The sequence below is a fragment of the Poromitra crassiceps genome (assembly GCF_964638095.1).
Source record: "Poromitra crassiceps genome assembly, chromosome: 16".
Classification (NCBI taxonomy): Eukaryota; Metazoa; Chordata; class Actinopteri; order Beryciformes; family Melamphaidae; genus Poromitra; species Poromitra crassiceps.
The window spans coordinates 4,824,980-4,847,776 of NC_139645.1; the positions used below are offsets into that span (position 1 = coordinate 4,824,980).

The 22,797-nt window shown below is 42.9% G+C and overlaps 2 protein-coding genes across 2 annotated transcripts in view; both read right to left on the minus strand.

The window, feature by feature from the left end:
* The window catches only part of coro2ba (coronin, actin binding protein, 2Ba), a 418,611-nt gene that overhangs the window by 276,187 nt on the left and 119,627 nt on the right, over positions 1-22,797 (minus strand). The gene's annotated exons all lie outside the window — the stretch shown is intronic.
* LOC310790898 (integrin alpha-11-like) overlaps positions 188-22,797 on the minus strand; it is a gene marked incomplete at its 5' end in the record, with an annotated part of 82,949 nt that continues 60,339 nt past the window's right edge. Inside the window, 12 exons of the mRNA XM_083652609.1 lie at positions 188-1,661; positions 3,214-3,327; positions 5,137-5,232; positions 5,387-5,497; positions 6,004-6,087; positions 7,071-7,184; positions 7,274-7,364; positions 7,605-7,688; positions 8,667-8,743; positions 20,866-20,964; positions 21,195-21,405; positions 22,048-22,133. Coding sequence (XP_083508735.1) covers positions 1,584-1,661; positions 3,214-3,327; positions 5,137-5,232; positions 5,387-5,497; positions 6,004-6,087; positions 7,071-7,184; positions 7,274-7,364; positions 7,605-7,688; positions 8,667-8,743; positions 20,866-20,964; positions 21,195-21,405; positions 22,048-22,133 — 1,245 coding nt within the window. The 3' untranslated portion in view covers positions 188-1,583. The remainder of the gene's footprint in view (positions 1,662-3,213; positions 3,328-5,136; positions 5,233-5,386; positions 5,498-6,003; positions 6,088-7,070; positions 7,185-7,273; positions 7,365-7,604; positions 7,689-8,666; positions 8,744-20,865; positions 20,965-21,194; positions 21,406-22,047; positions 22,134-22,797) is intronic.

The window sequence follows — 22,797 nt, forward strand, 5'->3', positions numbered from 1 at the left end:
TCATTTTGGTGCAGAACATGAAGTGGCATTTCATAGTCATTACACAGTACACACACACTAGTCTCAGGTAGTCAGAGCCACCGTCGACGTCATCAAGCTTCCAGCGGTGGAAAGATATTCCGTCAGGTATTCTCATCATTAAAGAGACCCACACTCATAGACATATTAGATGTTTTATTCTAGGCATATTACAGCTCTTCACACCTCATTAGATATGACACTGACATTCATTGGTAACACCAGAAGGGATTTCAGCAAACAAATTGCTGGCATACAGTAAGCAATGTACATCACCGGTTTGATCGTTATTATGGCATCTGATTATCATGTGGGTACAATTCTTTACAATCTGCTATTTTGGTGAAATCCTGATCAAGTCGCCTCAACAGCACATGAAGAGTAGGTGGACTTTGTGGGCAAAGCAGGATTTGATGCATACCCTTTAACACAGGCTATTTGTTCTGATGTAAAGCGTGTTGAAAGACAGGCACCCGTCATCTCACAACAGGTTTAGTAAAGCTGACTCATTTTCATTTTCCTTCAGGCTAAAGTTACAAAGTAATGCCATAATAATGCTGTGTGGAAAATACTGAAAACCAATATTATATTTGATATGGTATAAAAAGGTACTTGACTATTTACAAAATTCAAGTTCATTTTTCTACAAAATAAAAGTGCATCAAATGTTTAAAAACCATCTTGCATACTTCCCAGGATGAAAATATTAAAGGACAAGGAATAATCTTATAAAAAAAAGGACACATTTTTCGAGGAACTTCATACAAATTTTCTTTACAAGTTCCCCTGAAGTAACTTGACTGGCAGACAGGGACAACATGCATGTCTTGTGAGCACAATACCGCCCCCGTCTGGCAGAGTCAGGTTACCCCTGAATCGAAAGCTTGAGAAACGTCTTTGCAGAATGACAACAACAAAAAAACGATGAATCCTCTTTGTGCTCTGGTGACTTCAGTTCAGTTTTGTTTCTTCATAAATTACTTTGCAAGTCAACTGAACTTGTTGCAGATAACATCTTTTTAAAACTCGAATTCTTGAGCAATATACAGTATAATAACTTTACATGTGGGTGGCACGTCACCACCTTGAGGTTTTTCATGTATTTTCAAATTAACCATAAGAGTTAAATAAATACTCATCATCAGGAAGACAAAAAAAATGTGACTGGCTAACGCTCGCCTCAAGGGCAAATTGGCCTGCAATGCTCTATCCTACTTTCAGCCTTTCGCCCCGGACAGGAGAGCTCCAAGTGTTGTGAAGGACATCTAGAAGAACATCTAGAGCAATGGACTGCACGGACACTGAGGGCCCTAGAGTCGTGACAGTGCAGGAACGCTGGGTGAGTGTGACAGTGCTGACTCATTGAGGGGGGGGGGGTTTGGGGGGGTCAGGGGTCATGGCGCGGGACAGATCCAGTGCACCGAGCAGGTTTTGCTGCAGCCACGTGTGTTGCGGAGCTGTCCGTACGGTGCCACTGAGGGAGGGGTGCGGTGGGGGAGTTGGGACGGTCCCTGAGTGTTGGGTCCCCTGTGGATAAGGAGTCTTGTGGGGGCCCTTAGCCTGCGTTACCGCTCTTCGCCCACTTTCCCGTTCACCTCCTGCTCGTCCTCATCTCTCCTCTTCTGCCTCTGAAAGAAGCCCAGCTGGGCAGAGCCACACGTCAGACACAGAGACTCGTTAGATAGGAAAGTTACCATTTAACAAGACAAGACGGTGTGCTTTCCAGGGCAGTCATAGCCTTAGAGAGCAAGTACGTTAGTTATTTCTATGCGAGATGACAGAGCAATTAGCTCTTTGTGAATATGAACAGCTTTAAACTAAAGCGTTGCCCCGGAGAAAAGCAAGACTCTTTATGATCTTTGACTGATGTCCTCAAGATGGATGTTCTGTCGATAGCTGCTGTGTTGACAATGAATGGGACTGGAGACTGCCTTTGTGGACTGACCTTGTGCTTCACAATACGCTTCTACTTATTTGATTTGATTTGATTTGATTTTTATTTGTCTCAAACAAGCACAAGCATAAAAACAGGCAGTATATGTAAAAAGAAAAACAGGTACACAGTGATAAAGTGCAAGTTCGAGAAGTAGTTATAGTTGCGTTGTATGTATAGTATATAGGATAATAGTTTTCCAACTACAAAATATGTCCATAGTGTTTGATCTCATTCTTTCTTTCCGGAACTTTACAGTATTTTATTAGGACTTCACATATGACATCTTCCCTCCACTTCTTCCTATGGGACACAGTTAATGCAAAAAACAAACTGGCCTCAATTATAGCATTTTAATGGTCAAATACATTCAAGACATCCCCCTTCAAGCAATTGGTAGGATATTTTCTAAATATTCTGGTTTTATGGCTTTGCTTTTATAGCTGTATTTACAGTGCATTTCCATCCCCTAACATAGGGTAGCAGTCTAACCAAATCCAGTGAGTTAGAGTAGACTAACTCACTACAGCACTGCTGTAGTGTTAGTACAGTAAATAGCAACTTTTATCATAGGAGAGCATGAGTGCTTTGCAGTGTTGGGGGTAACTCATTACAAAAGTAACATATTACATGTAATATATTACTTTTAGCAGTAACTCAGTAATATAACTTATTACTTATAGGATTTCAGTAATATTATACCAGTTACTTTGTCAAGTAACTCAAGTTACAAATTGAGTTTCTTTTAATCAAAGCACATATTTAAATAAAGATACAATCATTTCCTAATCAAACTGTGTTTTTATGCAAATAACCACTATAGATGACATTAACAAAGGAAAAGTATAACATTGAATTTTGGACGGTTTACACTGACTTCAAGACAGTTGAAATTATTTTTCTGGATGGTTCCGGGGTGGCAATGTCATTCTGCTGCTGCTGTTATTTTGGTGAAAGTAATGCAAAAGTAGTGTAATAAGTAACAAGTTACTCTACACAGACAGTAAATATTGTAAAGTAACTTATTACTTTCAAATGAAAGTAACTAGTAATATGTAGTATATTACATTTTGAAAGTAACTTGCCCAACACTGGTGCTTTGGTAATATAATATGCTGAGAAGGAGTGCTGAGACAGGGCCTGTGACAGTCTCAATAGGAAGGGTTATTTTAATGACCGCTATATCACAATTCAATATCTTAATTTCTAAGTAATTGTGCATGATTTGGTTCGTTGTGTCCAGAGGGTTAAGTCAGCCTTACCTTCCATAGAGCGAGACTGAGCAGGGCTAACAGTAGGAGTCCTCCCAACGTACTACCTATGATAATCCAAATCGAGATTCTGTAATCTCCCTCCTTCCTGATCTCCAAGATTATCTGTGGGACGAGACGAGAAGAGATTTTGAAACATCATTCGAGCACAATCTACCGTAAATTCCGGACTATAAGCCGCACCGGTGTATAAGCCGCACCTACAAAGTTGACTATTTTTTTCTTATATAAGCCGCACCGGACTATAAGCTGCGGGTGTTTTAATGTTCTTTTTTTTTTTTTTTTTTTTTTGTGTGTTTTAATGTTTAATTACCATATGTAAGGTGTTGGCTGTTTGAGGAAGCTCCCATTTATTAACATTTCAACAAAACAACATAACACAACACCACCTGTGTTGTTATTTACAGTGCACACAGTGTCATACAGTGTCATACAGTGTCATACAGTGTCATACAGTGTGGTGAAAAGAGGGCAAGAGAGGAAATTAAAACAGAAGTGGATTTATAGTTAGAAAGAGTGCTAAAAAAGAGAGATTTTTTTTTTTTTTCTCTTTTAATCCATAGATAAGCCGCACCGTTATATAAGCCGCAGGGGCCAAAAAAGCCCAAAAAACGGGAAAAAGGGTGCGGCTTATAGTCCGGAATTTACGGTAATTGATTTTCCTTTCTTTCTTTACCACACTGAACTCTGTCAGTTATTGTACGGTGTAGTGACGCAGCGCTCATTGGGTTCATCTTGTACAGAAAAATGAAACTAGAATTGATTTGAAGACGCTAGTCCATTTGAATAAAAGTCTGTATTGATTACAAACACTGAAGATGACAGCCATTCCGAAGCGAGATAGAGCACTAAAGAGTGGGTCTGGAAAATGAGGTAATGTAGTCATCGGATCATGTATAAAGTCAAATAATTTGTTGTTGTGAGTGCATTACTCATACTGTAATAAGAAGGTTTTACACCATTGTTATGTTCAGCTCATGGGCTAACACAAATATTGAATATTGAATATTTGCAAAGATCACTGGTTTAAAATCCACTTGACAAATGTAGAATAAAACAAAGGAACAGATCCTTCTGACTTTCAGAGTTGACTCTGAAACGGGATGAATGAATTGCATCATGCAATTTTGAAGTCCATTCAACATGAGTTTACATTTATAATATGATTAGATCCTACATCAGCTGAAAGAAATGGCAATATATATATTTTTTTTACCTACAAACCCCCCAACAAAAAACAGAGAATGAGATATGGTTGCGCGTACTGGCCAATAGATGGCAGCAGATATGAGAGTATTAGGCCACACTTTTACATGTAGTGCTGCTGGTCCTTTCGGTCCCTGAGCACCACACAGCACATGTACTGGGCTACCGACCTTCATTGTGTGACTGACTACTTCACTGTTTACTTGAGCGCTGCCCTGCCCAACTGTAGCAGAAACCATAGCTATGGCTATGTCATTCCAAAATAGTCGTAGCTGTAAAATGTGTTTATCAGTCAGTTTGACATAAATTGTTATATGTTACACACTGTACTGATGTGAATACTGCAAACCAAATCAAATGCAAACGTTGTCAATGTTATGAAGATTGACCTCCTAAGGCAGTGGTTCTCAGAGTTCTTCACATGAACGACCCCTAAACTGACAACGATTAGACCACGGACCCCCATTACACTCACCCATATGATAATAAGACTGATGCTTTTAGATGTTTTATTACAGAAAGTGTATAAAGCCCACGACCAAAATAGTCATTGTGTTACTTATGAATGGAATTATAGCGAAAATAAATGACCCCCCTTTTGGCTCATGGGGACCCCCTGGAACCCCCTTCAAGGACCCCCTGGGGGTCCCCGGACCGCCCATTTGAGACGCAGAGTTGATTGCGTGCCGTTGGCCCTGGTTGACTCACATGTCTGACAGGCCTTTCTTCGTGTAGAAACATGGAGCTGGAGGAGGGCAGCTCCACCGCTGCACTGGTTACCAGCTCCAGGATTTTGAACTTCAGCTGGATAAGAAATCAAAACACAGTCACTTCCCACTAGCACATCGCACGCTTGAAACCCTAAAGAGCCGTCGTCGCTACGGGGGGCGAGGCAGAATAACACACTGGGAATGTGGAATGCGTGGCCACAGTGTTTTTGTGCGCGTGTTATACTCACTGCGTGCAGGGTGTCTATTCGCAGTGCCCCGGTGATTCGGACAGCAACCTCTCGGTACGAGGCCAAGTTGACGGTGCATTGGATTGGCAGAGTGAGGGTGTTGGATCGGTTCTGTATTTAAACACACCAGACATCGGCAATGGGGGGGGGGGGTAAGTTATTGTAGATGTAAGGAAGTAGCCTGCTACTGTGGGAGGGAGTGTGTTTTGGGTAGGTGATTTAAGAAAGTAGCCTGCTACTGTGGGAGGGAGTGTTTTAGATACATACTGTATAAGAAAGTAGCCTGCTGTGGGCGGGAGTGTGTTTTGGGTTGGTGTGAAAGTAGCCTCTATATGGGAGGGAGTGTGTTTTGGGTTGGTGTGAAAGTAGCCTCTATGGGAGGGAGTGTGTTTTGGGTTGGTGTGAAAGTAGCCTCTATGGGAGGGAGTGTGTTTTGGGTTGGTGTGAAAGTAGCCTCTATGGGAGGGAGTGTGTTTTGGGTTGGTGTGAAAGTAGCCTCTATGGGAGGGAGTGTGTTTTGGGTTGGTGTGAAAGTAGCCTCTATGGGAGGGAGTGTGTTTTGGGTTGGTGTGAAAGTAGCCTCTATGGGAGGGGGTGTGTTTTGGTAGGCGGTTTACCAGGCGGGAGAAGCGTGACAGGTCTTCCGGTGATGCTCTGCTCTGTGCCACGTGCTGAGGGGGAATACAGTGGGTCCCGTCTCTCTGAGGGGTGACAGCAGAGGAAATAGCTGTCAGGCTCTTACACCCTATAGAGAGCCAAAGTCACGCCCGCTTTCGGGTTAGGCATACACACCAAGAGATTTCATCCGCCATTTATTTCCCCATAGACCTTTGGTAAAATGCGTATGAAAATAGTTTTACTTGGTCAAACCAAATGATTCAGCTATATCTAGAAGCAAGAGAGACCATAGAATATTTCACTCAGACCAAATCACAAATACATAAATAAATAGCAGATAAAAAAATATATATATATATATATATATATACATTTTGGTGAAATGTTCTATGGTCTCTCCTGATTCTAAATATAGGTGAATCGCTTGGTTTGACCATTAAAAACTATTTTCATAAGCATTTTACGAAATGTCTATGGGAAAATAGATGGCGGATGAAATCTCTTCGTGCGCATGCTGAAGCAGGAAGTGACGTCGACTTTGGCTCTCTGTTGCAGAGCAAGAGTGAAATGGTCGCACACAGGAATCAATTAAAGCAAAGCATTGCAAGTACACCGCCAGTCAAAAGTTTGGACACAGCTGAATGAATGTGCTGCTACAGTATGTTTTTCATTCGCTTCAAGCCATTTTGGTCTAAAAGACTTATTCTTAAATGCTTGAGATTTGTTTCTTAAACAAATATAAATAGGGAAGTTGACACCTATGAATTTCTTCCCAAAGTCTTTGCCTTTACCATCAAGGCAAAGGGTGACTACTGAAGAATCTAAAATAGAAGATACTTTTGATTTGTTTTACACTTTTTGGTCTACTGCATAATCCCATTTGACTCATAGTGTCAGACGTGAATTAACTAGTTCCTAAATCGTTGTGTTTGTGTTGAGAGCTGAAACTAAAAGAATATACCTCCAAAGTTACTTAGACTGAGTTGCTCCAAATATCCTTTATTTTTCCTTTTTTCCCTTTTTTATTTTTATTTTTATTTTATTTGTCTTGAGGCTCCGCTCTCACCTGGTCAATATAGAAGTCTGATATCTGCAGGAGTTGGTTCCCGTTTTTTGTCATTTCTGGGATTTCAATGTTGAGCTGCAGATCCTTTACTGGAAAGAAGCCGAGGTTCTGGATCTGAGAGACAACAGTAAGAGACCATTTCTCAGAACATTTTCCTGCACGGTAAATCACAATCATGGTGGAGCGATGCACCTGGATCTCACCTGGAAAGTCAAGTTGAATGGAGGGCCGATAACTCCAGGCTCCTCCAGTGACAGTTCTGATTTGATGTCGTACCGAGTCGGATGGGAATCCCTTTAGAAGTAACGAACACGCATTTAAACAAAATAAACATGATTAACATTTACAGCGGGCTTTAAAGAATATGTTGCAAAGTGCATAATCCCAGAACCTCCATGCTGGCTATCTGTAAATTATTTTCCAACCTTGATATGTTTCATCATTTTTCCAGATGCCAATAAGCTCCAACTGCTTAGTATGTTGCTGAGTGCAGCAAAGTGCATCGTTTGATAGGATATCGAGAAAATTACAAACCTAGTGAACAGAAGGTCAGCCTCATATTTCAGTGAGTAATAGATGTCATTGAAATTATCCGCTGAGCTCATCTCCTCTCCGTCGCTGTTGAGAGAGAAGAAGACATACAAGATATTCAAAAAATCTTATCAAACTGAAAAACAGAGAGAGAAGCCAAGTGGTATATTTTGATTCGCCACTTGGTGATTGGTGAAATACAGGAAGTAGTTATTTGTTATTTGATGGACAACTTTGTTGATGTCAAATAAAGAGTTGAGGCCAATGTCAAGAAGATCCTGTGCAATACACATGGCTTATGCTTTAAATGCTTGAAATTACTTTTGTTAATACAAATATAAATAATATGATATACCGGTAATATATAATATCATTAATGTATGAATTTCTTTCCAAAGCCTTTCCAAAGCAAAGGGCTACTTAAAATAATCTAAAATATAACATTGTTTTGATTTGTTTAACACTTTTTGGTCACTGCATGATTTGTGTGTTATTCCATAGTTTTGATGTCTCTAGTATTATTCTATGTGAAAATTTGTAAAAAATAAAGAATGCATGTGTCCAAACTTTTGACCGCTAACGTAAACCTATAGCCGCCATACTGTAGGTTTTCATACTGTACATACATGACCAGAAACCTATTTGGATGTAGACTGATTGAACATACAGATGAGGGGTGGATAAGTTAGGTTAGGTTAGGTTAGGTTAGGTTAGGTTATCCTTTATTTATCCCCATGGGGAAATTCCTCCTCTGCATTTGACCCATCCTCTACTAGGAACCTTCCTAGAACTAGGAGCAGTGGGGCAGCCACAGTGCAGCGCCCGGGGACCAACTCCAGTTCTTTTTGCCATTGCCTTGGTCAGGGGCACTGACAGCAGTATGAACCCTAACATACATATCTTTTGGTGGTGGGAGGAAACCGGAGCTCCCGGAGAAAACCCACACGAACACGGGGAGAACATGCAAACTCCACACAGAAAGGACCAGGGTTCGAACCCGGGACCTTCTTGCTGTGAGGCAACAGTGCTAACCACTGAGCCACGGATAAGGTTAGTAGTTCACACCTGCTGGCCTCCAGGATGACCCTCACATGGTCTAGGAACACAGAACGGCTGAACTCAAACTCCAGACGAAATGATACCTGCACAGAGAAGAAAGAATGCTTAGGAGTGATTTTATCCATGAGCCCAATATAATCATATCTACCGGTACACACGGAATCCACAGTAGCTAGAAGTCTAAAATCTGTTTCTCCGTTTGTCATCATCACATCATTTTGGGCTCCCAGCAGAAAGGGTCCTGCTGCATTATGGTCTAAGGAGGAAAGCCTGCAATAACCTGCCGTAAGCCCCTGGCCTCGACCCCGGGCCCCGGACCTCGGGCTGCCTGCTGCACAGTTGGTGCAGCTTAAAGAAAGCCAGGGGATTTCCCCTTAGTGGGGACCATACCTTGAAAACACATGCACACACAATTACCAGTAAGAGCCATGTGCATAGATTCAGTGCACATTGGAAACTCCTTCCCGTGATTGTGTGATAGTGATTTCAGTGATTTAGTTTGGCTTATTAGGCTCTATATCAGGGATGGGCAACTGGCGGCCCGCGGGCCGACCTCACGCAGTGTACATTTTTGGTTGGGTTAGGTTAGACCACCAAAATCTGTGCTTTTATTTTTTCTTCATATTTTACCAGCATTTGGCTTGTGCTAATTTTGGATCCTGCTAATGAATGTGTTTAATGCTTTGCTCATCAAAAAAAATGAACAAAGAAATGAATGTAGGCTATCAATTACAGTAATTTTACTAAGGACAAACTTCCCATAAATGTCATACAATATCTTTAAACCAAAACACACGGACAACTTTATGCATTATGCAAAATTGTGCACATTTTATTCAATTCAGTTCAATTCAATTTGGCATGTGTAATAACAACAAAATTGCCAAAGCATTTCAGGACAATCAACAAAAGATATAACTGATCTAAACAACAATTTCAACGCTTGGGATTTTTGGGGGATGTTTTTTCTTTAGGGGTGGGGTGATCAACAGCGCTTTATGCATGTGGAGTTGCCTTCATTGTCACGACTGTCTCTGAGGGGAGCTGCCTGCTGCCTGGACGACAGCTGTTTTAGGAGCCATGCCATTTGTGGAGATGGCCATGTTTCTCTGGATGTGCTCCATTTTCTGGCAAAGCTGTTTGTTGTCCCACACACAGAGGCCTTGAGTTTGATGGCCTGCGTCTTCGGTTCCTGCTGGAGGTACTGCTCCTCCTTGCTGCAAGATGTACTTTTTGACCTTGCAAGCTTCAAGCTTGACGGCCTGCTCCTTGTTTTCCTTCAGAAGGGCCTCCATCTTGACCCCGGGCAGGCTTCAAATCTGATGATTTGCTCGTCCAGTTCTTGACGGAGGGCATACCTTTTGTTGCGAAAGCTGTTCTTTGTGACGTCACAAACATCAAACTGAATGGCTTGCTCCTCCACTGTTTTGAGGAGAGATTCATTCTCAGCCTCACAAGCCTTTAACTTGATCACCTGCTCCACTTTGTGTTCATCGCCAGCGTTGCCAGCTTGAGGGGGCTGGGGGCATTTTTTTTAATATATTCAAACAGACAAGTGAACATTGAATATTAATAAATAAAAATTGACAAGTATGATGGTACAAATTACAGTCGAGAATCAAGTAGCAATGACAAGAGTGAAAACAAAAACAAATTATTCCTCTTTAATCTACCAGCTAGACATGGATGTAAATGGTGACGTCATAAATGGTGACATATGCTCGCGAGATAGCTGCACTCTTCTCAACCTGTATTTTATTATTATGTAAATAAATTTGTAAAAAAAAAAAAAAAAATGCATTCTTCTCTGGGATCGATTGAGCGGCCTGTTGTCACTTGTCAAACAGGCTGCACGTGCACCAGCTCACTCTGCCAGCATTATCTCAGGCTGGTCGGCGATATGATGTCCATCATTTTGTGAGCTAAACTGGGATTATACAGCTATCGTCTCCGAGGTTTTTGAAGGAACGCGGACTTCTGAAGAAGAACAGCAGGTAGCTAACGCTATGTGAAAATGGACGGAACTGCAACAACAGTTAGCGTTAGCTTGTCTACTACTCTTGTTGTTCAGTTGGATGGAGTCGGGAGGGACTCGCAGCGCTGGCGGCCAGGTGTGGAATCGAGTGTCCGTAGACAACAACCAGAGGTGAGGGCTCATTTAGCTAGCTTAGCTACGTCCAGGGATAGCGGAACGCATCTGAACTTGGGGGGGCCGGGGGGCGTGTCAGGGGGGCGTGTCCCCCCATCGGGGAGGGCGAGCCCCCCCCCGAATCTCGGCAGCGCCGAAGAAAATTTTATGTTTTTTGGACTTTTATCCATATTTAGAAGAATATTTAATTTTAAATTAACATTAGGATTATACTGTTGTGATGTCATTATTCAGTATCTTCTCCTTTTCTATTATTAGTATTAGTATTAATATTAAATACTGAGTATCTCATGAAAAACTATTAATATTGCATCTTTTGTGTTTAGCTCCGTCTCACAGCAGGCCCGGCTCCAGAACCAAATTACAGAGGGGGCCTGCCCCTAGCTTGGGGGGGCCAAGGGGGGTCCGGGGGGATTCTCCCCCGGAAGAAGATTTTGTACATTTTAAAGTAAAATTCGTCAAACTGGTGCATTTGAGAGCAAAAGGAAGAGGCTAAATCTATGAGGAACTACACACATCTCTAATGTGTTGTGACTTTACAAATAGGCCTAAACAATTAATATTAAATGTATTTACACATTGTGCACAAATTGCATTCATTGTGACAAATTTACAATAGTTAATTAATATCCAGCCAGAATCATTGCAAATGGAGGTTCAAAGTAACAGTTAGCAATAGCATTCAGTTAATCAATGCCTAATGACAGCCAGATTCCGTTTTAAACTTTAAAACAGAAAAACGGAAAAACGTTTTTAGCACACACAAAAAAAAAAAAAAAAAATTGAATGGGGGGGCCAGTTTAGGGAATGGGGGGGCCCGGCCCGGTCAGGCCCCCCTCCAACGCCGGGCCTGTCTCACAGCATTGTAACATTGTAGTGCAGCAAGAAATGAAAACTACTGTAAACATTTGAACCACATTTCTTGTTTAGAACCTATAGCTAGCAACATCGCCATCTCCTGAAAAACATTAATATTGCACCTTTCTTGTGGCTACATCACAGCATCTACTGAAAAACATTTATAGTGGATCTGACTTGTTTAGTTCACTTTAGATTCACATCACATCTGAAAAACAACCAGTCGAGTGTAATAAGTAAATGAGGTTTAATTGTAAAAAAAAAAAAAAAAAAAAAAAAAAATTTTTTTTTTTTGGGAACTGAAAAGTACCCGGGCCGCGGCCCGGGTGGCCCGGGCGGTTCCGCGATCCCTGGCTACGTCACTCACGTGTACGTGTATGGCGTCGGTTCCGTTATATATTTCATGTTTGTTTGTTTGTTTGGCACAACCCGTTATTTTAATACATCCATGGGCACAACTCATACGAATAACTGCCGCGGGCTTCCGCATTTCTGGGTGGCAAGTGACGTCACGCTGATTCGTCCCATAGCTAGCTAGCGTTAGCTGTTCTATTTGTTTATTAACTGGGTGTAACGTCAATTGACCCTCATTTCGTACAGTACGTTACAGAAACTGAAACATGGTCGTGTGTGTGTGTGTGTGTGTGTGTGTGTGTGTGTGTGTGTGTGTGTGTGTGTGTGTGTCATCGTTGTTCAGGTACGTTTCCAAGACATTTTAGGCCACGACATTTAATGAACACCATCCACAGAGCAGATTTCAGATGTCACTGTTGCTGCTAAGTAGCAAAGCTTTCTTTAGCTGCTAATGTGGCTGGCTGAACAAATACTCCATCTGCAACCCCCCCCCCCTCCCCCTCCCCCTCCCCCTCCCCCTCCCAGTCCAGACAGGTGGGGAAGTGGACGCTGACGTGTCCCCGTCAGTCCAGACAGGTGGGGAAGTGGACGCTGACGTGTCCCCGTCAGTCCAGACAGGTGGGGAAGTGGACGCTGACGTGTCCCCGTCAGTCCAGACAGGTGGGGAAGTGGACGCTGACGTGTCCCCGTCAGTCCAGACAGGTGGGGAAGTGGACGCTGACGTGTCCCCGTCAGTCCAGACAGGTGGGGAAGTGGACGCTGACGTGTCCCCGTCAGTCCAGACAGGTGGGAAGTGGATGCTGACGTGTCCCCGTCAGTCCAGACAGGTGGGAGAGTGGACGCTGACGTGACCGAGGGACGGGGATCGACAGCAGAGACGGAGTCACGCACATCATCCCAGTGGTAAGAGACTTTTACTGTGGACAGCAAAAGTTAACACCAGCCAACATACAATGGTATAGAGCAGGGGTGTCAGACTCATATTAGGTAGAGGGCAGGATTTGTTCAACTGAGACCTCATGGGGTCCGGATTTTTTTTTCACTAAAATCAATTCGACTCATTTACCCATTTACTTCACAAAAGAAATACTGCTCTTTCCATTTCTCTTGAAACTGCCTGCATTCCGTGTCAACCTTTCTCTTTTTCGACAACATCTTGTTCAGGGCGGACTGGGATCATAATTCAGGGGCCGTTTAAAGCTCAATTTGGGCCGTTTGAAGCCCAATTTGGGTCGTTTAAAGCCAGATTTGGGCCGTTTGAAGCCCGATTTGGGCCGTTTGAAGCCCAATTTGGCCAGGCCAGGCCACCGGGCATTTGCCCGACGTGCCCGATAATGCATTCCACGCCTGATCTTGTTGATTCTTTTGTTTTTTGGTAGGTAGCTGAATGCGCGATTCAATTCCAGCGTGGCATCATGGCGGCTTTGTTTACACCTGATGACCTACTGACATACTTCCTTGTAGTGCAGGTTAATTAACTTATGAATGAACTCTTAGCTTGCTTATTAGCCACACGTAGTTCATGATAATGGGGTGCGAATTTAATAATAATAATAAAAAAAAAAAAAAAAAAAAAATATTCCAAAACATCTCGCGGGCCGGATGAAACCTGCCCGCGGGCCGGATCTCTGACATCCCTGGTATAGAGGGTATGCATGTGATGTCACAGAGGCAGAAGTCACTGTGGGGTCACGCCCACTGAATCACAGCAAGACTGAGCTTGAATGCAGTAATCAGCCTAGATAAGTGACACCTGCTGCTCAGGGAGGAACTTGACACTCATTTTGACACTCATTCCCGATTGAGGGGGCGTGTTCCAGTGGGTGTGCATAGCCTCTATACTTATACGGGTCTCATATTCACCTTATTCACCATGCCCACTTTTTCTCTCTTCCGCGTTACACGCAATTGTATTTGTTCTTCCGGTTCAGCCCTACTTGGCGGCCAATTTCAAAACAAAACGTCACTATAATAATGAATGAAGTTTGGCAACATTCAGAATTAAGCTACACTGCGGCCCAACTTCAGTGACATGTTCATAGCGTTACTGCTGCGAGGAGCCGATGGCTGTACCCGGTCTGCATTTAACGTTAGTTACAAAAGCACGTCGACAGTGTTTTCTCACTGCCGGTAGCCTACAGTAGGGTTTGACAGATAGCTAGTCCGACCGGTGTCAGCACAGCCAGCGCTCCCAGTCCTCGCTGCTCGTAAAATATTTCCAAATACGTTATTCTGATAAACTGGTCTTGCATATATGTTACGTTCTCACCCGAAAAATGGGCTGTGAAGCCATTTGAACATGGTGGCGAAGCTCTGTATTGCAAGTCACGTGACGCCATGCAGCCCAGAAAGGATAATTCCCATCCACTTGCATGGGGACCCCGGCAGCTGTTAAACCCAGGGGATTTTTTCCCGGGTGTCACTCAAAGTATAAAACGACTCTTTTAATGATCAAATAATTTTTTATGGGGCATTTTTTCTTCAGAAGCCACTAAGAGCCGTATACGGGTGTATTTTCTTCTTTTAATACATCCATGGGTGGGAGACGTCATGGAACACATCATGGCACACATGCGCATTGCGCCTTAGGCTGCATGGTCAGGAAGTAAAACCAGGAACCCCCCCCCCATGATGACTTCATGCACCAGTGAGCAGCCTCCGTCCGAATGCATGGGTGGGCGTGGCTCGTCCCCTATCCAGTTCTTTTAATACATCCATGGGAGGACCATGGGGAGGAGGGATTCGCAGCAGACAGGAGAGAAGGCAAACAAAGCCGAGCCGAGCATTGTTTACAGTCGTAATCAAGTCCTGATGGATGGCGTCTGGCCGGGGAGGAATGCTTAACGAGGAATGCTTAACGAGCTTTACTGTAGCTTCCCTCCTCCCCCGTATAGACTCTCATCTCTGACACAACACAGATACCATAATGCACAGATCAGCGCTGCTGACCTCTTGGCATATAATCATGTCCACGTTGTGGAAAATGGCCCCTCTGCTCTGTCCTATTATACGAATGCATCGCAAAAGGAGGGCTCATCGTTTTCTTGTTTTCTTGCTTTCACAAAATTGGGTGAATCTAGAGAATCTCTTTGGAGGAGGGTTTGATGAAACACACACACACACACACACACACACACACACACACACACACACACACACAGACCGACTCACGCAAATGGTATGTATTTTGTCAGGCCGTGTCAGTGGCTACAGGAGATTCTTCCGTGGCATGACTGAACATGGAAATCCAGACAGCGCCTGAACGCCTCTTCTTCCTCATTTGGTCCGATGTAGACCACCTCCCCCCCCCCCCCCCCCAAAGCCACACTGGCAGTCAACATTTGAGCAGAGGAGAAAGCTGGCATGACTTGAATGCATCGGTTTGTACTGTTCCTCGCCTCTGACTTACCCCCCAGCATAACTATGAGCAAATGTGTCGCCACCAACAACACATCAAAACCTATTGTTTCTCAGAGTTGGGAAGTAACTAAGCGAAAATACTTTGTAACCGAGTAACAAAGTAAAAATACATTGTTACTGTACTAAAGTAAGATTTTGAAGTATATGCGCTTTGTTCGTGTTTTTTCTTTCACTTAAGACTTTTTTTAACTTTCACTTGCACTATACGTTTCAAAAAGAAAAATCCATGCTTTCTATTCGCTACATTTTCAAAAGAGACTCGTTAGTCTCTGTCAAAGGTGATTGGCTGCTTGTACTCAAAAACGACACCAAAAAGGAGGGAAAAGGACCGAGAGAGAAGCATCAAGAGAGCTGAGAACGAACATGAGTGAATTCAGCTGAGCTATTTGAGGTGTCTTTTTCCTCATCTGTGATTCAGAGTAACACTCAACAGAGAACCAGTTTAGTACTTTTACTTGTACACTTTGAGTAAATGTAAGACCGTTAGGCTTTTATACGTTGACTTGAGTAAAGCACATTTGAAACGATACTTGGAACATTTACCAGAGTATATTTTTTAAGTAACTAAGCAATCACCTCTGTTGTTGTCGTTGTTGTTGTTTGCAGATCTGACTGTTAGCGCAACAAGATTGCCACAACCCTGTTCAATTTGAAATGGGTCGTTTTTACACCGGTCAAAAGAAAACCAGAAAATTAGCAAACAAGAGTGATAACTGGCTACTTTGAAACAGCTTTTCCTTGAGCAACACAGCAGTTTGGTCTGGTTTGGCAGCTCCAACGCGCCTTGTTTAACTCTGTGCCACATTTTTTAGGAGGCCCTCGACCAGAGCAGATCGGCCTTGTGGCTCTGGCTACCGTTCAAACTGGATGACTGAGTAGTATGAATGAATCATCCCGTGAGTTTTAAGGGGTGACCCGAGTCCAGTCGGGTTCAGTCGTCGGGGAGCGATAGAGTGAAGTCGCAGTGATCTTTTCTGTTGTTGTCGTCTAGGAGACGGCGGCTGTTTGTGATAATGGCGTTGTGGTTAGCTTGTGGGACAGAATGCATTTGCGATTCATGGCATTGGATCGTTTTTTTTTTTTGGAATGTGCCTGCCTGTGTGTGTGCGTGCGTGCCTGTGTGTGTGCGTGCGTGCCTGTGTGTGTGCGTGTGTGCATGCGTGCGTGCGTATTCGCATGAAAACCTCCCCATCACCGACGAATCCCTCTCAGCGCTCTTCTTCGTTGGTTGCGTAACTAGAGCCGGCTGACAGTTTATTTGTTGGGACATCACTGACTGGGGATAGTGGGTACATATAATCCGCGCACTGTTTAAATAGCAGAGCTTTTAAATCGTACCATCAATGTCATCCCTACCGCAGTTAATTCAAACGTTACCCTCTTAAAAAATAGAACTTGATGCTGTGCTGTAAAAAAAATACGCTGCAAAAATGGAAGGTCTCATAAATATTGTTGACATTACAAGCTTGTGGAAAAGCGAGGTAAGTGGGCAAATTGACAGAATTGGATGTGGGAATCGGGTAACAGATGAGAGAGTACCTCTTGCGTATCTGCACGTAGGCTTCAGCCGGTCTCACCTGAAGCTCCGAGCTATGGAGAAATGTCCTTAGTTTGAAATGAAGCGTCCAGTGTGAGAGTTTCCTACTAGGAAACTCTTATTGCAGCTCTGTATGGGGCAGCACAATCCACTGGACACACACTTCTTTTATGTCACTCCAACCATCTCTCAGTCTCCACAACCTTCAATGCCAGCACTATACAATAAAACGCTCTTACGTGGCACTAGTGCATAGAGGACATGAATCTGCTCCTTGTGAATATATAGCCCTCTTAATTGACGTGTGGCTAAGTAAGTAATACAACTGAATAGACTATACTCATTCTAAGATTTCTTATCACTATCATAGTTTTGGATTATTATAGTGAACAGCTTTGATTTTGTGCTTCCTGCATGCATGGTAACCAGTGTTGGGGGTAACTCATTACAAAAGTAACATATTACATGTAATATATTACTTTTAGCAGTAACTCGGTAATATAACTGATTACTCAGTAGGATTTCAGTAATATTATACCAGTTACTTTGTCAAGTAACTCAAGTTACAAATTGAGTTAAAAAATTGTTTTAATCAAAGCACATATTTAAATACAGATACTATTATTTCCTAATCAAACTGTGTGTTTTTATGCAAATAACCACTACAGATGACAATAACAAAGGAAAAGAATAACATTTCGAATTTTGGATTGTTTCCACTGACTTCAAGGCGGTTGAAATTATTTTTCAGGATGGTTCCGGGGCGGCGATGTAATTCTGCTACGTCTGTTATTACAGTGAAAGTAATGCAAAAGTAGTGTAATAAGTAACGAGTTACTCTACACAGAAAGTACTATTGTAAAGTAACTTATTACTTTCAAATGAAAGTAACTAGTAATAGTATATTACATTTTGAAAGTAACTTGCCCAACACTGATCGTAACATACACTTTGAGGCGTTCAGGTTGGAGAGCATTACAGAGACACAGAGTAAGTAAGTGGTCTTGGAACGGTGGGGGGGTGTTAAGTTTCCCCATCATACTGAGCTCTTTGTGGGTCAAATGCTACACACAGACAGAGCTGTGTATACTGTTGTTTCACCATTACCATTATGCTATGTTTATTATACAATTATGTGTCATTTTGCTTTATAAGCCTATGGAGCTCTTAAAATGTCTGTGTAATAAAAGCGAAGGGGGCTAGCAAATTGCTAAGAAAGGATTAAACATCGGATTCAGTCATGCTTGTTTAGATTGTCGATGGCCCCATAGTTGCATTTAGTTTGTAGGCTAAACAACGCGGGAGGAGGTATGTATGGCCTGGTGTTGACATTCTATTCATGATTGCAGATTTGAACCTCAAACTGAAAATGGGGGCGCTCTCACAAACCAGAACTAAACTGAGCTTCACTGGTTTGGCTTGTGGTTCCGACATTAACCATTGTGGTCTGTCATGGTCTACTGAAGCCTGTAGCATGTGCTTTAGATCCATGTGCTGTGGTCCACTGTCGGTCCATTTCAATGTTTCTCAACCCATGAGCCGTGGCCCAGTGCGGGTTACGCTGTTATTCTGACATGTACCCACAAAAATATCAAGTCAGATATGTTGATATTTGATATTAAACTGAACTTTTGACATCTTATTTCAGGAGCATTATGAAGCTCCAAACTGTATGTATTCAGCATGGTTGGAAAGATGAACTCTTCAATTTTCATTCATTTCAGTTGGATATGAACACAGAAATCATCGACACATTTGGAGACCAATCCTGTCCCCAGAATATTTATTCTTCTTACTAATTCTCACCTAAACCATAATGCTCTTCTTGGGCTTAAAAAGGTCACAAAATACAACTTGAAAATATATCGATGAAATATTATTGATTTGATTTTGCTTAATTATAGATTTTCTTTTTGTTTATTTGTCTCATTAGCAAAGAACTTAACTTGGGACCAGTAGTGGGCGGTAAACGCACGTAAACTGCTTGGGAGTCGGGAACATGTTAAAGTCGAACTGAACCCGTTGGTCACGTGCGTCGCAGTCCGTTTCAGACTGAAAACATAATTTGTCTGAGATGACAAGTTGAGAGGCGGGTCATAGTATCATGTCGATGATTTGATTTGACAATTCTGTCGACTGGCTTTGGCATTGGTCAATCATGGCGTGTTCCACCCCCAAATCGAGTGGGATTCAGCGTGTTGTCGTGCTACGCGAGTGGGATCCGCGGAGTACCAGGCAGCCAGCTGCTTCGTGCGGAGCGAGCGGACAATCCGATGCATGGGTGCTGCCCGCCTGCCTGGAATCTCCGAGGGCAGACCCCTGACAACCACGCTCTCAAGCGCGCGCCTTTTACGCTATTTCTGTAAATACGATATCCCTGGAATGCGCGTTTTAACGAGCCAGTTACATTTCTTTGCATTCTTAGAGATTATAGTTTTAGTTTTTTGTTCATGTTTCATACAATTGGCCAAGTTAGTAGTTAGTTTATGGGATAGGAATTCTGCCAGATGACAGGCACTAGGCGCCATTTTCGACTTAATTTGGAAGAGAAAATTATCCTGAAATGAAGATTTGATTGACAGCTGCATGTCGTGATATGATTGGTTGAAATGGGCTAGAAATTTGATAGTACTAGGTGACGTCAGCAAACTGTACATTACTGTTATCAATGAAATCTTGAAAAATGAACTTTTGATGTGAAAAAGTGTGAAAAACTAAAGAAATAAGATTTTTGTGATTTTGTTTGCATACATTATTAAATAGGTGCACTGCATACCCAGGTATTTGAACTAAGAGAAAAGAAAAGTCATTTTTGGGTTCAGCTCGACTTTAAACAAATACAGCGATCCAATTAAATCCTTATGGTGAAATGTTGTATGCACTGTATGCAGTCTGGTGTGGTGTCTCACCTGAGTTTACACTCTAGGCTCTTTCGCGCAAAAATTGCCGTTTAGGAGTCCTGCAAAGCTCGCACCCTCTCCACAGAAATTGCTTTCACACAGAGCCAAGCAGCACGGCCACATTCCCGTGCTGCTGTGTACTTTCAGGTGAAATCCCCTGCTCCCGGATTGAAAGGCGAGCGGAGGGATTTCCTGCTCCTCCTAGCCCAAATTAATATTTTCATAGGTTAGTGTAGCCTAGGCTACTGTATGATGAACGAATTCATTCAACAACACTTCCCTCTTTCTATAGTCCGCTGAGCAGGGAGGATAGGTGCACTCCATGCACTCGCATGGTGGGCGGGCAGATCGATATGGTGTCCTACTAAAATTGGAACGATACACGACCGCACGCATATCAAACAGCTGCAGTCTGCATAACGTTCGTCGGGGGAATAGTATAGGCTATAAATGCACATGACTACTTAACGTTAGTAGTTTTTGTAAGGGAATGCACAGAGCTGATTTCGACAGGGAATATCCTCAGACCAACTCGCCACAGACAGCTATAGCCCTCTGAAGCTTATTATTATATCCGTTAATTAATTGTACCTACTAATGTCAACATCGTTTGAGCATAAAGCCTAACCGCACGGAGCATTCCTCCTGGCGTCCCCTGCAGTCATGATTGTATAGGCTACTTTTTTTACTTTCACTCCTGCACTTTCTTGATACATGAGGTGATTTCCCCTGTAATTTCTTTTATGAATGAGCTGACCATTCCCACCTTTTCCGGCCCGCTGCGACGACGCTTTCAAATGGAGGCGGGTTGCCGGCTGCTTGCTGTTACTACCTACCGTGGCGGGACAAAAGGCGTAAAACAATTGTCCACCAACGCGCGTTCACGACTTTCACATCGGAGGCGCGAATCCTATTTTCCGTGCATTTTTCGGCTTTCAAGGCCGGTGTGAAAGAGCCTACTGTATGCAGTCTGGTGTGGTGTCTCACCTGAGTTTTGGCCCTCATAAAGGGAGCGCTGACATTGCAGTTCTTCTCATTCCTCAGTCTGTCCTCGCTGCCACACTCGATCTTGATGTCAGAGTTGTCCTAGATGGAGAACAAGAACACACTTGTTTAACACAATCATTTCATCTTTCGGTTAAGTCGACAACTCTTTCAGACATTGTACATGTTACTTATATGGGGAAAAAACGCAATTTGGGAACGCCTGTTATTATCACACAAATCACGTTGAAATGATAGCAAAATGGCTACTAAACAGCGTCCACCTGATCTACTGAAAATGTCGCCGTGGGAGAAGGTCACACTGGCCACACCTTGACTATGAGGCTGGAGAAGCGTAGGTTGGGCGTGTAGGTGATGTTGAGGCGAGCACCGTAGGCGTTCTCTCCCTTGTTCTCCAACCGGACGTCCACCACCATCCTCCTCCTGTTTCCCTCGAGAACCCGCTGGGACCCCTCCAGACCTCCCTCACCGGTGTGGCGGCAGTAGGTGCCGCGGGACTGAACGGGCTGCACACAGAACTGACTGGCAGGGACACGAGTGGGACGAGACAGCAAAATGTCCAAGGGACAGAGGACACCGTTACATGTATGATGACATTTTTGGTTTACTCAGAGAACCCCTATCTACTACTGTGTGTGTGTGTGTGTCTGTGTGTATGTGTGTCTGTGTGTGTGTGTCTGTGTGTGTGTTCAGTGTGTAGGCACTTGATATGCATTTTAGGACTGTGAATCTTCACTGGCCTCACGATTCGATTCGATTACGATTCATGTGTCTTCGATTCGATTCCACGATGCATCTCGATACAGCTCAAAGTATCGCAGCTCCACGTATCACATCCTCAATTTTCTGTATTATTACTGCACATGGCTACTTTTTCATGAATTAATACAAGCAATCGGATCAATATCAAGTCCCTTTTTTTACTTAGAAAGTGCTTTAAAATCTGAATGTCGACAGAAATTTAAACATCAACGATTCATCTGTCTTCGATTCGATTCACACGTCCGCATCTTGATGCATCGATTATACGATTAATTTTGACACCCCTAATGCATTTGCATTCATGTGCTGTGTGTGTGTGTGTGTGTGTGCGCGCGCGTGCGTGCGTGCGTGCGTGCGTGTGTGTGTGTTGCAGTATGTTGTGCGGCGCATGTGTGTACCTACTTTCCAGTCATCAGGTCAGTCATACTCTGCAGTGTCAGGTCTGGCATGCAGCGGTCATCCTCGTCACATCCGTTCCAGAAGGGCAGCTGGCAGGGGGGGGGGACAGATGTCCACATCATATTGAAAGATAGCTACTGCTTTTGTAAGTGAAATACATATATATATATATATATATATATATATATATATATATATATATATATATATATTAGGGGTGCACCGATCACGTTTTTTTTGCCACCGATCACCGATTGCCGATTGCTTATGGGAAATATCTGCCCAACCGATCATCGACCGATCACCGATCACCGATCACCGATCACCGATATATAAACTCCTCAAAGAAAGTTTGAAAACGTTATTTTAGGTCGATTATCTCTCCATTATTATTATTAATACCAATTGGCATTGTATTTTATATCGTTGGAAAGCCTGATTAGTGATAGGGCTTTTTTTGATAAAAAAAAAAAAATTATATATAAAAAATGGCCGATCGCATATTTGAGGTCAAAATCGGCCGATACAGATAAGCTTGCCGATCGATCGGTGCACCCCTAATATATATATATATATATATATATATATACCGTAAATTCCGGACTATAAGCCGCACCGGTGTATAAGCCGCACCTGCAGAGTTGACTGTTTTTTACATATATAAGCCGCACCGGTCTATAAGCCGCGGGTGTTTTGATGTTTAATTACCATATGTAAGGCTTCGTGCACAGAGGGGATTGTCGGGAAAGAGAT